The sequence below is a fragment of the Notolepis coatsorum genome, assembly GCF_963971535.1.
Source record: "Notolepis coatsorum genome assembly, chromosome: 7".
Lineage (NCBI taxonomy): Eukaryota > Metazoa > Chordata > Actinopteri > Aulopiformes > Paralepididae > Notolepis > Notolepis coatsorum.
Genome location: NC_140171.1, coordinates 13,566,877 through 13,584,973, shown reverse-complemented (window position 1 = coordinate 13,584,973; position 18,097 = coordinate 13,566,877). Strand labels below are relative to the sequence as shown.

The 18,097-nt window shown below is 44.9% G+C and overlaps 1 protein-coding gene across 1 annotated transcript in view; it reads right to left on the bottom strand.

Annotated features, from left to right (window-relative positions):
* LOC311231519 (noelin-2-like) overlaps nucleotides 1-18,097 on the bottom strand; it is a gene marked incomplete at both ends in the record, with an annotated part of 163,496 nt that overhangs the window by 72,623 nt on the left and 72,776 nt on the right. Inside the window, one exon of the mRNA XM_084318131.1 lies at nucleotides 1,943-2,162. Within this exon, the coding sequence (XP_084174257.1) occupies nucleotides 1,943-2,162 (220 nt within the window). The remainder of the gene's footprint in view (nucleotides 1-1,942; nucleotides 2,163-18,097) is intronic.

The following is an 18,097-nucleotide window of genomic DNA, read 5'->3' as shown; positions in this document are numbered from 1 at the left end:
CCGCCTACCTCCAATGGGCAATGGTCTCTAACTACACACCCTCAAGACCCCTCCGCTCTACATCCTCTGGCCGCCTCAGACCCACTCCTATATCCAAACTCCGGGAGGGTCATCAAAGAGAAGCCGCCTATTCTCGGTCCTCGCTCCACAATGGTGGAACTAACTTCCCACCACAGTCAGGACACACGGTCATCTCCACAATGCTCTGCTGGAGTCAACCCTCAGCCTACCTGTGACGTTTGAGGTTTTGCTCTCACCTGGGAGCAAAAGCCATGGCGTTGCCCAATGGTAATTACCTGTCTTTTCTGCCCTGATTGCCCTAATTAGTACCTGCTGTGTATAGTTAACTTTGCTTCACATGTCCTCCCTGCTTACTACTTAGGTTGTCAGTCGTTCACTGAACATTACCGTGAGTACACTGTTGTGTAGAACCGCTTATCGCTCCTGCCCTGGAGGATAAGTTAGCTTGCTATTGAAAGTGTTACCTTGCCTTGCATTCTCATTTGTATACTCTGTCTTGTGCTTACTGTATGTAGCACCGTCACCCGTCGTCTTGTGTTTTCGTGCCATGTTTTGGAGACAGTGTTTCTCTCCCTGGTTTTCCCCGTTTTGAGATATAACTCAGGCTACGTTTAGACGGAGAGAGTCTGAACAGAAACCGTAAAAGTCGTCTTGCGGTCTCACTTTTAATTTTGCGTTTAGACTAGCGTTTTAGGATGGAATTCTCCGTGCAGACGAGGCTGTAACGACTCGAGACGACTGAGCCCTGCTGTCACACGATTGGCGCATATGTCACATGACGTGCTGTGAAGACCCGCCCTACTCTGCCTCTGATTCGCAGACTGTGGGTGGGGAATGTGATTGGACCAAAGCAGAGTCACAGACGGTGGGTCCAGTCACGCCGCGGGACAGATTCTTGTGTATTTAAAAGTACTGCCAATGTAGCCTTCAGGTGATCACCATGGATAGAATCAGACATGCTTTGTTTACGCTTCTAGGCTACTGGCGCATGCCTGTGATGTAAGCAGTTCGCGCGACGAGAGCCTTGACAACCCTTTCGTCATCGTTTTATGCGGTTTGACAGTTTAGATGATAGCGCAAAGGTTTATCGTTTCTAGGAATTCCACCCTGGAAGGTAGTCTCACTTTTTTGCGGTTTCACCCCGTAAAAACGCCGTTTCCGTATAAACGAAAGGCACATCCGAAAAAATATTTTTGCGGATTCACCTGCTAGCGTTTCCGTCTAAACGGGGCCTCAGTTTATGTATTTTCGCGATAACGTGTTTTGGAGACAGTGTTGTCTCTCCTTTATTTTCCCTGTTTTCAGAGACGAGAGTATACAGACCTTCTGTTTGTGCATCGTCATCGGCGTGTATGCCTTTTTTTGATATCTCCAGACTACAAATAAACAGTCTTTGTTTGAGAATCAACACCTGCCTCTCGTCTACCCATTCTGTCCTGCACTTGGGTCCAACACACCTACCCCACTTTATACAACGGCATGCAAATTTCTCAATTCTGATTGGCTGAAACAGTCCATTTACACGTATGTATAGGGCACACTCCACGCTCCTGGTCCCAGGACCCGCCCACAACCGAATCACATCACTCCGCCGTGCTGATTCTTCGGAGAAAACAAGATGGCGGACAATAATCTTTAACAAATGGATATGTTGATAGCGTCATAACGACTAAATATAAAGCGATTCTGTCACGGCGAATGTCTTAGTTCTTTAAACAATGTTGGATGATGTAATTGATGGGTCATGAGTCATTGTAGAACAAATGAAAAATCGCGGATTGATTGATTGATTGTTTGCAATTTTATTTTAAATGTCTTCTTCCTTCCCCCTGACTGCAGCGCTCACTCTCTTATTGTTCACAAACCACTCCTGCACGTGATGTAATGCTTAAGTAACCCTCACAGTCCACCCTCGGCCTACCTAGCTTGTTCATGCAGGCGTGGAGCCTGGTCTGCAGCAGCAGGACCCTCTGCTGGAGCTCCTCGTAGTCGTAGGCCCCGATCTCCTCCTGGATGGCCGTCAGCGTGACGGACAGGTTGAGCAGCTCCGACCGCAGGGTGGCCAGGGTCTGCAGGTCCGCCCTGTACTGCTCCACCACGGACAGCAGGGGGCGGAGTTGGGACATCTGCCCCTTCAATTCCTATAGGGGGAGAGGGGGTGGAAAGGGAGAGAGATGAATGAGAGAGAGGGAGGAGAGAGAGGAAGGAGAGAGGGGAATGAGAGAGGGAAGAGAGAGAGGGAGGAGAGAGAGATAGAGGGAGAAAGAGAGGGGGGAGGAGAGAGAGGAAAGAGAGAGAGAGGGGGACAGAGAGGGAGGAGAGAGAAAGGAGATAGATGGAGGATAGAGAGAGGGAGGGTATTGAGAGGGAGGAGAGAGAGGAATGATAGAGAGGGAGGAGAGAGAGGGGGGAGAGAGGGAGGAGAGAGAGAGGGGGGAGAGAGGGAGGAGAGAGAGAGGGTGGAGAGAGAGAGAGAGAGAGGAAGGAGAGAGAGAGGAATGAGAGAGAGGGAGGAGAGAGAGGAAGGAGAGAGAGGGGGAGGAGAGAGGAAGGAGGAAGGAGAGAGGGAGGAGAGAGAGGAAGGAGAGAGAGGAAGGAGAGAGAGGGGAAGGAAATAGAGAGGAAGGACATAGATAGGAAGGACAGAGAGAGGAAGGAGAGAGAGAGGGGGGAGAGAGAGGTAGGAGAGGAGAGAGAGAGGAAGGGGAGAGAGGAAGGAGAGAGAGGGAGGAGAGAGGGGAGGAGAGAGGAAGGAGAGAGAGGACGGAGAGAGGGGGGAAGAGAGAGGGAGGATAGTTAGAGGAAGGAGAGAGAGGAAGGAGAGAGATAGGGAGGAGAGAGGAAGAAGAGAAAGAGGCAGGAGAGAGGGAGGAAGGAGAGAAAGGAAGGAGAGAGAGAAGAGAGAGAGAGGAAGGAGAGAGCGGATGGAGAGAGAGGAAGGAGAGACAGAGGAAGGAGAGAGGGGAAGGAGAGAGATGAAGGAGAGAGAGAGGAAGGAGAGAGCGGAAGGAGAGAGAGGAAGGAGAGAGGGGGGAAGAGAGAGGGAGGATAGTTAGAGGAAGGAGAGAGAGGAAGGAGAGAGGGAGGAAGGAGAGAGAGGAAGGAGAGAGAGAAGAGAGAGATATGAAGGAGAGAGCGGATGGAGAGAGAGGAAGGAGAGACAGAGGAAGGAGAGAGGGGAAGGAGAGAGATGAAGGAGAGAGAGAGGAAGGAGAGAGAGGAAGGATAGAGAGAGAGGGAGGAGAGAGGGGAAGGAGAGAGATGAATGAGAGAGAGGGAGGAGAGAGAGGAAGGAAAGAGGGGAAGGAGAGAGATGAAGGAGAGAGATGGGAGAAGAGAGAGGAAGGAGACAGACTTTGACTTTTGATGTTCTTTTATTAAAACATGTCAACTAAAAACAGTCAATAGAGACACAAAACTCTCACGGCATCTTCATAAAAACAACACACACACCCACACACTCACCCGCACACACACCCACACACACACTCGCACGCACACACCCACACACACACACACACACACACACACACACCCACAACCACCCCAACAAACCCCAAAAACCTCCTCCAGCACATAAAAACCACTTGACATTCAAATGCATATGTTCAGCCCCTCCCCCCCCACAGTACCCATTGCATTCCCCAGTCCCCAAGCACTCTCCACCCGGTCCTGCCTCTCCCTCTGGATCTCCACCATGCTCTCCTCCACAGAGTCCCTCACGATGAACTTGGTAACGACCACGTTCCTGGTCTACCCAAAACGGTGGCAGCGGTCCACACCCTGCTGCTCCGATGCAGGGTCCACGCCGGGTCCATGAGGTAGACGTGGGAGGCAGGCCAGCGGTCAGGTTAAACCCAACCCCTCCAGCCTTGAGTGACAGGAGCAAGATGACAAGGCCGCGGCCGGTGCTCTGGAACACCCTGATGACCTGGGCCCGCCTCTTCTGAGTCAATCTGCCGTCCAGACGCACAAAACTGAAACCATGGTCCCTGAATGGGGTCTCTAGTATGGTGAGGAAACGTGTGAACTGAGAGACCACCAGACTCTTGATGCTGCCGTCCTCATCGCGCACCCTGAGCAGGTTGTCAATCAGAGCTTTAACCTCCTCCTCTTCCATCTCCTGTGGGAACTCCACCAGCCGACTGGCCCTGATCTCACCTCGACAGCGCGCATGTTCCTGCTCCGTGCTGACGACCAGAGTGATGCAAGAGCGGCAGTAGACATGAGCACAGTGTGCGATGACAGGCAGGCGGACCGACTCCAGGCAGACAGAACACTCCTCGTCTGAACCGCTGGACAGGACCAGCCCCAGGCGCTCCACCAGACGCCCCCGCAGCTCGTTCACCTCGCTGCTCTTGGTGCGCCGGAGGGTGATGCACTTCACCAGGGTCTGGAGGTTCTCCAGGCCAGTCTTGTCGCCTTGAGTAACCGGCCTCTGGATCACTCTGTCCCACCACACCTTCACCTCCTTCTGCGATGTAATATTGACCCCAAGTCCAGGAGAGAACAGGACAGCCACCCCTGCACTATTATTAGTGCCATGACTCGTCACCAATCCCCCCCTCCAACTGAGTCCCCAGTCAACCTCATTACCCACATCACTATGGGTCTCTTGTACAAAAATAACATTTAAATTTTTCTGTTTTGCATAATCAGAAAACAGCCCCCCTTTCACACCATCCCCAGCACCATCAATCCGAAGGACCTCCATGTGAAAAAAGAGGGAGAAAACAGAGAACAAGAACCAGAAAAAGAAACCCACCAGCAGATGTGCACCATACAGTCCATACATTATACACCTGTATTTGATGACAATCTTTTCCTGACATTAGTAGCCCACTTATTCAGTCGGAACTTCCTCCTGGGTGTCATCATTAAACCCCCACCTGTGACCTTGTTAGCATGCATCACAGACCTTAAAAACTTTTCTTGATCTGGGAAAAAACGTCCCAATGGAAATTTTTTCCTGTTTTTGGTTTCCCTAAGAAACCGGGTGAGCTCCCTTGCAGTATACATCCCCTCCTTTTCCAAATCCTCACCCCCATCACCAGATACCAATGCCTCTTCCTCAGACCCACTCTCCCTCTCCTTAGCACCCCCCTCTAAATCCATCCCCTCCTCATCCACCAGTGTGCTCCCCTCAGAGGAAGGAGAGAGAGGGAGGAGAGAGAGAGGAGGTTGTGTTGGCAGGTTATTTCAAATATGATCGTGTGAGAGAGAGAGAGAGAGAGAGAGAGAGAGAGAGAGAGAGAGAGAGAGAGAGAGAGAGAGAGAGAGATGAGTGTGAGAAAGAGAGAGAGAAAAGCCGGCGACAGCAGGGAGACTTGGGTGACTTGGTTACAAAGGAGCAGAGATGAGAGAAAGGTCACAGTTGAATTTGACACATTACATTACACAATGAAAGGGAGAGGAGAGGGAGGCAAAGAGGGGACAGGGAGAGAGGAGAGGATGGCAAAGAGGGGACAGAGAGAGAGAGATAGAGGGAGGAGAGATAGGGAGGAGAGAGAGAGAGAATGGGTAGTAAGACATGAAAGAGAAGGGGGGAGAGAGGGGAGGGAGGCAAAGAGGGGACAGAGAGAGAGAGAGAAAAGATGGGTAGTAAGACATGATGAAAGAGAAGGGGGGAGGCAAGGTCACTGACTAGACCCAAGGAGGAGAGGAGATGAAGAGAACTATCGCCGGCTTATAGAAGCAACGTGGAGGAGCAGAGAAAGTAAAGATATTCATAGGATATTCCTTCATTCACTCACTCATTATTTCAACTCCAAAATCTGTTGAGGGCAAGTCCTCATTTTCAATGACACAGAGCATACAAACATAATAATGAATACAATAAATATACAATAAACAATACAATACACAATCAGTGAAATCATAATCATGATATGATAACTATCTCCGTTTGAAGGACTTCCTGCACTCTGTCGTTCCCAGAAAGTCTGAACAGAAACAGGGAAGAACTTCTTTAGTTTTTCTGCACTTACTGCTTGGAACAATCTTCAGTCTGATCTTAAAACTCAAAGCTTGGTGACCCTGAATGTATTTAAGGCTGATGAAGCCTATTGTAACCAGGTTTTCTGTGTGTAAATGTTTTATCTGATCATGTAGTAATGTGACTTTTATCTGTCATGCCTATGTGTTTATTCTGAAACTCTGTGTTGCTGCTATTCTTGGCCAGGTCTCCCTTGTAAAAAAAATACCCTGGATCTCAATGGGACAAACCTGTCAAGTTCAAGGTAAAATATGAATTTATAATTCAAATGGATTATAATTTATTACTGTATCTACAAATCCTTCTGTTTAATCGTCTTCCCTTTATTCATTTGCTTAGATTTCTTTACTAAATCAAAAGAACCTCAATATTTTCATGGTGTTATTCACCGGCAACGATGCAAGAAAAATTTATATTCTAATTTTTTTCATTACAATTTACTCAAGCCTAGTAAGAGACAATATATTTCTGACACTGGGAATACATACCCCCAGGTCCCTAGATGTTCCTAGATGCAAAGAACATGCAAATTCACCTTGTAGAAGTGGAGCAATCTTCCATTTACTTTAAAGGCATGTACCTTTAGGCAGCATTTCTGAAAATAGGGCTAGCTTAAAGGAAAACTCCAACATTTTGGGAAATTAGCTTATTTGCCATCTACCCTGGAGTTAGACAAGAAGATGCATACCTTTTTTCTTCTTGTCTAACTCCAGGGTTCCCAAAATGTTGGAGTGTTAAGATACATACCTTTGTCTTCTCTGTGCATGCAGTAGGAGTAGGAAGGCGCGCACCGTTAGCCTAGCTTAGCAATCAGTCACTGGAAGTAGGTTCCTCCATTAGCCTAGTTCCCAACGTCTTCCTACTCCTACTGCATGCACAGAGAAGAAAAAGGTATGCATCTTCTTGTCTAACTCCAGGGTAGATGGCAAATAAGCTAATTTCCCAAAATGTTGGAGTTTTCCTTTAACAGGTTAAATAAAGGCTAAAACAACTGCAGGTTATGGTGGAATGGTTAGTGATCAAGGCTTTAAACGGACCAAAGGAGACCAGAGTATTGAGTTTTAGAGTTTGTTGTGTGATGTCCCACGAGTCAGGAGCAGCAGATTTCCCCCGAGTTCAGTACAAACTCTAGGTGCTTTGAGTGTGAGAGCCAGTCACTGGAACGTGTACCATAGGGTCCAGACGTCCACTCCGGCAGAGAAGTGAAATAAACTGGGCAATCTCCACAAATACGGCTTTATATAGAAACAGATGCAGCTCTCGTTAGCAAAGGCCTTGTATGATATGAAGAGAAAAGAGAAAACTAAACAAAAGAAAGAGAGAGGAGAAGGGGAGGAGCGAGAGAGATGGAGGAGAGATAGAGGAAGGAGGAGATAGAGATAGGGAGGAGATAGAGAGGGAGGAGAGAGAAAAGGAGGAGAGAGAGGGAGGAGAAAGAGAGAGAGGGAGGAGAGAGAAAGAGGGAGGGAGTAGAGAGAAAGGGAGGAAAAAGAGAGAGGGATGAGAGAGAAATGGAGGAGAGAGAAGGAGGAGAGAGATGGAGGAGAGAGAGGAAGGTGGAGATAGAGATAGGGAGGATAAGAGATGGAGGAGAAAGGGAGAGGGATAAGAAAGAGAGGGGGGAGTGAGAGAGATGGAGGAGAGATAGAGGAAGGAGGAGATATAGATAGGGAGGAGAGAGAGAGGGAGGAAAGAGAGATAGGGAGGGAGGAGAGAGAAAGGGAGGAGAGAGAGGGATGAGAGTGAAAGAGAGGAGAGAGATGGAGGAGAAAGAGAGGAAGGAGGAGATAGAGATAGGGAGGAGAAGAGATGGAGGAGAAAGAGAGAGGGATGAGAGAGAGGGAGGAGAGAGGGAGGAGAGAGAAGGATGAGAGAGATGGAGGAGAGATGGAGGAGAGAGGGGAGGAGGAGATAGAGAGATGGAGGAGAAAGAGAGAGGGAGGAGAGAGAGAAAGGGAGGAGAAGGAGAGAGGGAGGATAGAGAAAGGGAGGAGAGAGAGGGAGGAGAAAGAGAGAGAGGGAGGAGAGAGAATGATAGAGGGAGGAGAAAGAGAGAGGGAGGAGAGATAGGGGGAAGAGAGAGAGGGAGGAGAAAGAGAGAGGAAGGAGAAAGAGAGAGGGAGGAGAGAGAGGGAGGGATGAGAGGAAGGAGTAGAGAGAAAGGGAGGAGAGAGAGGGAGGAGAAAGAGAGAGAGGGAGGAGAGAGAAATGGAGGAGAGATGAAGGAGATAGGGAGAAAGAGAGAGAGGAAGGAGGCGAGAAAGGGAGGAGAGAGAGAGGGGGAGGAGAGAGAGAGGGAGGAGAGAGAAAGGGAGGAGAGATTGATTGATTGATTGAAAACTTTATTAACAGATTGCAGAATAGGTACCGTACAGTACAGCTCAATACATACAATTGTTAAGGGGATGCAGACCAGAGAAAGACTTTCGTCTTGTTTACATCAGGGTCCCCCTGAGATGGAGGAGAGAGGGAGGAAGAGAGAGAGAGGGAGGAGAGAGAGGGGTGAGAGAGAGGAGGGATGAGAGAGAAAGAGAGGAGAGAGAGGGAGGAGAGAGAGGGAGGAGAGAGAAATATTGAAACATTGTTTCTGAAAATCAAGCAGCCCCCTCCAAAAACACAGAAACACAGAAACAATTAATCCGTCTCCCGCTATCTGCTGGCCTTTCATCTGGCTCTAATCTCTCACCCTTCATTCCAACTCTTTATCTCTCCTCCTCCTCCTCCTCCTCATCTGCCCTTCATTTCCCCTCTCTCTTCATGTTCCTCCTCCATCCGTCCTCTCTCTCTCTCTCTCTCTCTCTCTCTCTCTCTCTCTCTCTCTCTCTCTCTCTCTCTCTCGCTCTCTCTCTCTCTCCTCCGCTGGGGGACCCTGCACAAAACAGGGGGAGGGCATCACTGAAAATAAATTTTCCAAATTAGATCTGAACCAACATCGTAGTATTTACGAGAATTAACTCGAGCGTTGAGAGGAAGTCTGGCTCCTAACGAGGTGTCCCGCTCCTCTCAAGGCCTTCGCTAATGAAGAGTTACGACTTTAGAGGGTGTAATTATGCCACTTAGGAAATATTGAGCCATGAAACATGCAGTAGGAACGAGCGTGTTTACATTGCGCGTTGATGTTCGCTCGTGGTCTCTGAGGGGAGATGAGGTCACACGGGTCTTAACACATCCCGCCAACCAGTATCCTTGAGTATGTTCAGTGTGTTAAGTGTTACCATGGAAACTGAACGCACAAAGACCACACAACCTACACGGGACGCAACGTTTACAGGCCTTGATATCCTGGCTAATCTCAGCCATATCCCAGTGATCATTATTCAGATTTCTCATTGTTGGAATATGAGCTGTTTTCATGTGCTATGCTGGAGTATACAGACTAGAGTCATATCGGATTATGAATGTGTGAAATGTATAGTTTATTGACCTAATGCTTTATCTAAAATGCATAATGTAGCTTTTTATATCTACTTTCTTTAACCCTCCACCTCCAACCCAGCGGTGGCCTAAAGGTTAGAGAAGCTTGTGACTGGAAGGTCGCCAGTTGGATCCCCCCAGACCGGCATGAAAAATCGAACGATGCTCTCGCGTCCCTCATTGCCAACCGCTGAAGTGCCCCTTGAGCAAGGCACGTCACCCCCAAACTGAGCTGCTCAGTGCTCAACAAGTGTCAGACTGTGGTTGTACTGGGCGGCTCCCAGGTGTGAATGTGTGGAACTGTGTTGAATGTGGAGCAGGGTATTGCTGAAAAAGAGCATCCGTGCTCAAGGAACCTACCCTGGATAGATACAGGTTATAAAGAACCTACCCTGGATAAATAAAGGTTATTCAGAACCTACCCTGGATAAATAAAGGTTATTCAGAACCTACTCTGGATAAATAAAGGTTATTCAGAACCTACTCTGGATAAATAAAGGTTATTCAGAACCTACTCTGGATAAATAAAGGTTATTCAGAACCTACTCTGGATAAATAAAGGTTATTCAGAACCTACTCTGGATAAATAAAGGTTATTCAGAACCTACTCTGGATAAATAAAGGTTATACACAGAACTTACCCTGGGTAAATAAATGATATAAATAACCTACCCTGATTAAATAAAGGTTATAAAGAACCTACCCTGGATTAATACAGGTTATAAAGAACCTACCCTGGGTAAATACAGGTTATAAAATAACCTATGATGGGTAAATAAAGGTTATAAAGAACCTACCCTGGATTAATACAGGTTATAAAGAACCTACCCTGGGTAAATACAGGTTATAAAATAACCTATGATGGGTAAATAAATGTTATAAAGAACCTACCCTGGATTAATACAGGTTATAAAGAACCTACCCTGGGTACATACAGGTTATAAAATAACCTATGATGGGTAAATAAAGGTTATAAAGAACCTACCCTGGGTAAATAAAGGTTATAAAGAACCTACCCTGGTAAGGTTATTCAAACAGGAATTTATATCAGCCAATTAAGGGGGATGGATGATCAGGTGGATTGGGAATTTTGGCCAGGAACATCACAGAACCCCCTACTCTTTACGAGTGGTTCTTAAATTACCTCGGTTTAAAGTCTCAACTGAAGACAACTGAACTCATATTGCGGGGTAACGAACACGGTCCAATTTTTCTACAAAACCTCCACATCGCTTTAAAGGATTTCTAAGGGTTTACGTTTCATTTTAGTGGTCTCTGAAACGTTTGCGTGACTGTTCACATTGACAAGGCAAGACGCTTATCACCACGATCTTAACCCTTTCACTACCACACTACCAAAGGGTTAACCCTTTCACTGTGACAATACAGAAGGTTAACCTGTCACTGCCACATGACAAAGGGTTAACCCTTTCACTACCACACTACAGAAGGTTAACCCTTTCACTACCACACTACAGACGGTTAACCAAATTTTTTTGTTAACCACAAAAAAACTAAAACAAAGCCTGGTTCTTCTCTCAGAGGCACGTTTAGAGCTGTTTTCACGCAGCGTGAGAGTAAAACATTTTCAAAATGAGTCCAGCCGCTGCTAAACTCTCCCCTCCCGGGTGTTTTTGTTGAGAGATTAACCTTTTCAATCCCATCAGGCATTGGTTCTCAAAATGCCCCCCCCCCACCCCCCCAAAGGGTCCCAGCTAAATGTGGTACAGTCTAATTTCATTAATATTTTATTCATGAGATTCACAATGAGAGAATACATAAGAATGACTATTCAATCTTCTGACCGCTAGGGGGCCGCGATGAGCGGCAGTAATCCTCTTCTGACCGCTAGGGGGCAGCAAGGAGCGATAGAAACACGACTTTCTCCCGAAATAAAAGCCTCGTTTTGATTGGCCAAAGTTTGATCATTCTAAATATAAACATAACACTGTCTTGTAAAAAGTCATCATTTGTGTGCATGGATTACTAGATTTCAACTACAATACATACTGTACAACTTTTCTCTCTCACACATAATACTGTTCTGAAAACAAAAAATATATATATAATATACATTATTTTAAATATATGATACATATAATTTTTATATATATATATATATATATAATTTTAAATATATTATATATATAATTATATTTTTTGTGTAGGTTTAAAAATAATAATAATAATAAGCGGAACTAAAGCATGGGCTGGTTAAATATCAACAAAGAAGAGACATGAAGGAATAACAACAGGCGGCCACCATGACCCTTCTGGTAACAAACGGGTCATAGGAAGGTTTGAAACATTTGAAAAAATGCTGCGAGAAAACTATTATTGCAGCTTTAATGTTTAATGTTTAATATTTATCAGCTTAAATCAGTCTCCCCCAAGCCCCTCTCTCCCCTTACCCCTCGCCTCCCCTTCAGCCCCAGGAGAAGGAAGTTGTTTAATTATTGATGAGCTCAGTTCAACACCACATCAATATTCACGACTCCTGTCTTTCTCACAGCGGAGGGAGAAGCACATCACGACGACGAGACCCCCGGAGGTACACACACACACACACACACACACACACACACACACACACACACACACACACACACACACACACACACACACACACACACACACACACACACATACAGACATAAATCAAATCAAATGTATTTGTAAGGCCCGACAACACACGTTAATGTCCCCATGGGCCGGACACATCTTCTTTAAACAAGTCAAGAAGAAACATCACAGTCAGTCAAGAAACAAAACAAGAACACCATAAGGTCCAACAAATTTAAAATAAATGCAAAATAAATGAATGCAATGCGAACACTCCCAGACGCAAAGGTAAGGAAAAACTCACTAAAACATAGCAAATAGGAAGATAATGCACCACAGGCAATGTGGAGGAGAGAAACCTTAGAAGGGCCAATTCAAGGGGGGATCTCCCTTCTTAGATGTCGGTGATAGTAGTGTTGCAGACGGACAGTTGGTAAGCATGCACTCAAGTGTGTAGTGAAACACAGATGAGTGCATGCAATAGCAACTTAACATTTAGAAAAATTTAAGATAGAGCTGATAGCGATAGCAACTGAACATTTTGAAAGATTAAAGATAGAGCTGATAGCGGATCTATTTGACATACGCACACACATACACACACACACACACACATACAGACACACACACACACACACATACAGACACACTCACACACACACAGACACACACATACAGACACACACACACATACAGACACACACACACACACACATACAGACATACACACACACACAGACACACACACATACACACACACACACACACACACACACACACACACACACACACACACACACACACACACACACACACACACACACACACACACACACACACACTCACACACACTCACACTCACCGATCTTATTTCATAATACAACGTTTCCGAATGGACGTTTGGATTAAACCAAGTGTATGCAGTGATGCTGAACTTTCCCAGCGGAACACAAGTTACATAACATTACACAGGTATGTTATGCACGTTAAGCTATGCCCGTTTAGCTTGCTAACGTTAAAATAGCAGGAGCCGTCGGCCAACAAAGATGTTGTTTCAACAAATGGAGCAAATTATGCGCATATGATCTACGTTATATGCGTAAATGTGCGCTATGTGCGTAAAGTCAAGACTCTACAGTACTGAACCAGAACAATTATTTAGGAGCAAATTCTTTGCATGATTAAAAACGATGGCTTGAACGTCCGTTCGAAAAACCCTGCTGAAGTTCAAATCCCTAAAAACAGGCTTCAGGGACAGCTCTAGCACACACACACACATACATACACTCAAACACACACACACACATACATACACTCAAACACACACACACACATACACACAAACACACAAACACACACATACACACGGTTACAGTCCTCTGCTGCTGTCCTGGGTCCTGAAACAACATAGTGTTATTAAAGACCTCTGCTGCTGTCCCAGGTCCTGAAACAACATAGTGTTATTAAAGACCTCTGCTGCTGTCCCAGGTCCTGAAACAACATAGTGTGATTACAGTCCTCTGCTGCTGTCCCAGGTCCTGAAACAACATAGTGTGATTACAGTCCTTTGCTGCTGTCCCAGGTCCTGAAACAACATAGTGTTATTAAAGACCTCTGCTGCTGTCCCGGGTCCTGAAACAACATAGTGTTATTAAAGACCTCTGCTGCTGTCCCAGGTCCTGAAACAACATAGTGTTATTAAAGACCTCTGCTGCTGTCCCGGGTCCTGAAACAACATAGTGTTATTAAAGACCTCTGCTGCTGTCCCGGGTCCTGAAACAACATAGTGTTATTAAAGACCTCTGCTGCTGTCCCGGGTCCTGAAACAACATAGTGTTATTAAAGACCTCTGCTGCTGTCCCAGGTCCTGAAACAACATAGTGTTATTAAAGACCTCTGCTGCTGTCCCGGGTCCTGAAACAACATAGTGTTATTAAAGACCTCTGCTGCTGTCCTGGGTCCTGAAACAACATAGTGTGATTACAGACCTCTGCTGCTGTCCCAGGTCCTGAAACAACATAGTGTTATTAAAGACCTCTGCTGCTGTCCCAGGTCCTGAAACAACATAGCAAGATTCCAGTACGCTCAAATGACCAAGGTTTTAGTTTACTCTGGATTTTGGAATAGGCGTACTGTAAAGATGGAGGGCTAACGTAACAGACCATAAACATCTATCCATATGCACCAAACCATGCACATAAAACAGCCGTACTGAAACATAATGCACGACAACATTAGTCTCATCACAGGCTCAGCGGCCCTCAGCATCATTTACAGCTGGCCTAGGAGGACAGACACACTTTTGCACAACATAATCATTAGCTAGATTACTGCACATCTGTAGGTCTATGACATTCAGCAGCACCCCCATGACCCAAATGGAATGTTCCTATAGACATTCAGCACCCCCATGACCCACATGGAATGTTCCTATAGACATTCAGCACCCCCACAGTCCAAATGGAATGTTCCTATAGACATTCAGCACCCCCACAGTCCAAATGGAATGTTCCTATAGACATTCAGCACCCCCACAGTCCAAATGGAATGTTCCTCAATTCCATAACCCACGCACACACACACAAACTGTATCACACAACACACATACAAACTGTATCACACACACAAACTGTATCTCACACACAAACTGTATCACACACACAAACTGTATCACACACACAAACTGTATCACACACACAAACTGTATCACACACACAAACTGTATCACACACACAAACTGTATCTCACACAAACTGTATCACACACACAAACTGTATCTCACACACAAACTGTATCACACACACAAACTGTATCTCACACAAACTGTATCACACACACACACACACTGTATCTCACACACACTGTATCTCACACACAAACTGTATCACACACACAAACTGTATCACACACACACTGTATCTCACACACAAACTGTATCACACACACACACTGTATCTCACACACAAACTGTATCACACACACACTGTATCTCACACACAAACTGTATCACACACACACTGTATCACACACACAAACTGTATCACACACACACACTGTATCACACACACAAACTGTATCACACACACAAACTGTATCTCACACACAAACTGTATCACACACACACAAACTGTATCACACACACACACACTGTATCACACACACAAACTGTATCACACACACAAACTGTATCACACACACAAAATGTATCTCACACACAAACTGTATCACACACACAAACTGTATCACACACACACACACTGTATCTCACACACAAACTGTATCACACACACACAAACTGTATCACACACAAACTGTATCGTACACACAAACTGTATCACACACACAAACTGTATCACACACACAAACTGTATCTCACACACAAACTGTATCACACACACAAACTGTATCTCACACACAAACTGTATCACACACACAAACTGTATCACACACACAAACTGTATCTCACACACAAACTGTACATCACACACAAACTGTATCACACACACACAAACTGTATCACACACACACAAACTGTATCTCACACAAACTGTATCACACACACAAACTGTATCACACACACACACTGTATCTCACACACACACTGTATCACACACAAACTGTATCTCACACACAAACTGTATCACACACAAACTGTATCACACACACAAACTGTATCACACACAAACTGTATCACACACACAAACTGTATCACACACACAAACTGTATCTCACACACAAACTGTATCACACACAAACTGTATCACACACACAAACTGTATCACACACACAAACTGTATCTCACACACAAACTGTATCACACACAAACTGTATCACACACACAAACTGTATCTCACACACAAACTGTATCACACACACAAACTGTATCTCACACACAAACTGTATCACACACACAAACTGTATCTCACACACAAACTGTATCACACACAAACTGTATCACACACACACTGTATCTCACACACAAACTGTATCACACACACAAACTGTACCTCACACACAAACTGTATCACACACAAACTGTATCACACACACACTGTATCTCACACACAAACTGTATCACACACACAAACTGTATCTCACACACAAACTGTATCACACACACAAACTGTATCACACACACACACTGTATCACACACACAAACTGTATCACACACACAAACTGTATCACACACACACTGTATCACACACACAAACTGTATCACACACACACAAACTGTATCACACACACACAAACTGTATCACACACAAACTGTATCACACACACACTAACTGTATCACACACACACACAAACTGTATCACACACACACAAACTGTATCACACACACAAACTGTATCACACACACACACACACACACACACACTGTATCACACACACAAACTGTACCACACACAAACTGTATCACACACACACAAACTGTATCACACACAAACTGTATCGTACACACAAACTGTATCACACACACAAACTGTATCACACACACAAACTGTATCTCACACACAAACTGTATCACACACACAAACTGTATCTCACACACAAACTGTATCACACACACAAACTGTATCACACACACAAACTGTATCTCACACACAAACTGTATATCACACACAAACTGTATCACACACACACAAACTGTATCACACACACACAAACTGTATCTCACACAAACTGTATCACACACACAAACTGTATCACACACACACACTGTATCTCACACACACACTGTATCACACACAAACTGTATCTCACACACAAACTGTATCACACACAAACTGTATCACACACACAAACTGTATCACACACAAACTGTATCACACACACAAACTGTATCACACACACAAACTGTATCTCACACACAAACTGTATCACACACAAACTGTATCACACACACAAACTGTATCACACACACAAACTGTATCTCACACACAAACTGTATCACACACAAACTGTATCACACACACAAACTGTATCTCACACACAAACTGTATCACACACACAAACTGTATCTCACACACAAACTGTATCACACACACAAACTGTATCTCACACACAAACTGTATCACACACAAACTGTATCACACACACACTGTATCTCACACACAAACTGTATCACACACACAAACTGTATCTCACACACAAACTGTATCACACACAAACTGTATCACACACACACTGTATCTCACACACAAACTGTATCACACACACAAACTGTATCTCACACACAAACTGTATCACACACACAAACTGTATCACACACACACACTGTATCACACACACAAACTGTATCACACACACAAACTGTATCACACACACACTGTATCACACACACAAACTGTATCACACACACACAAACTGTATCACACACACACAAACTGTATCACACACAAACTGTATCACACACACACTAACTGTATCACACACACACACAAACTGTATCACACACACACAAACTGTATCACACACACAAACTGTATCACACACACACACACACACACACACACTGTATCACACACACAAACTGTACCACACACAAACTGTATCTCACACACAAACTGTATCACACACACAAACTGTATCACACACACACAAACTGTATCACACACACAAACTGTATCACACACAAACTGTATCACACACACAAACTGTATCACACACAAACTGTATCACACACACACTGTATCACACACACAAACTGTATCACACACACACAAACTGTATCACACACACAAACTGTATCACACACACAAACTGTATCACACACACAAACTGTATCACACACACAAACTGTATCACACACAAACTGTATCACACACACAAACTGTATCTCACACACAAACTGTATCACACACACAAACTGTATCTCACACACAAACTGTATCACACACACAAACTGTATCACACACAAACTGTATCACACACACAAACTGTATCTCACACACAAACTGTATCACACACACAAACTGTATCACACACACAAACTGTATCACACACACACACACACTGTATCACACACACAAACTGTATCTCACACACAGTATACGCAGTTCCGAACAGCATCATCAGTGCAGGAGGCCTATACGAAGATGAA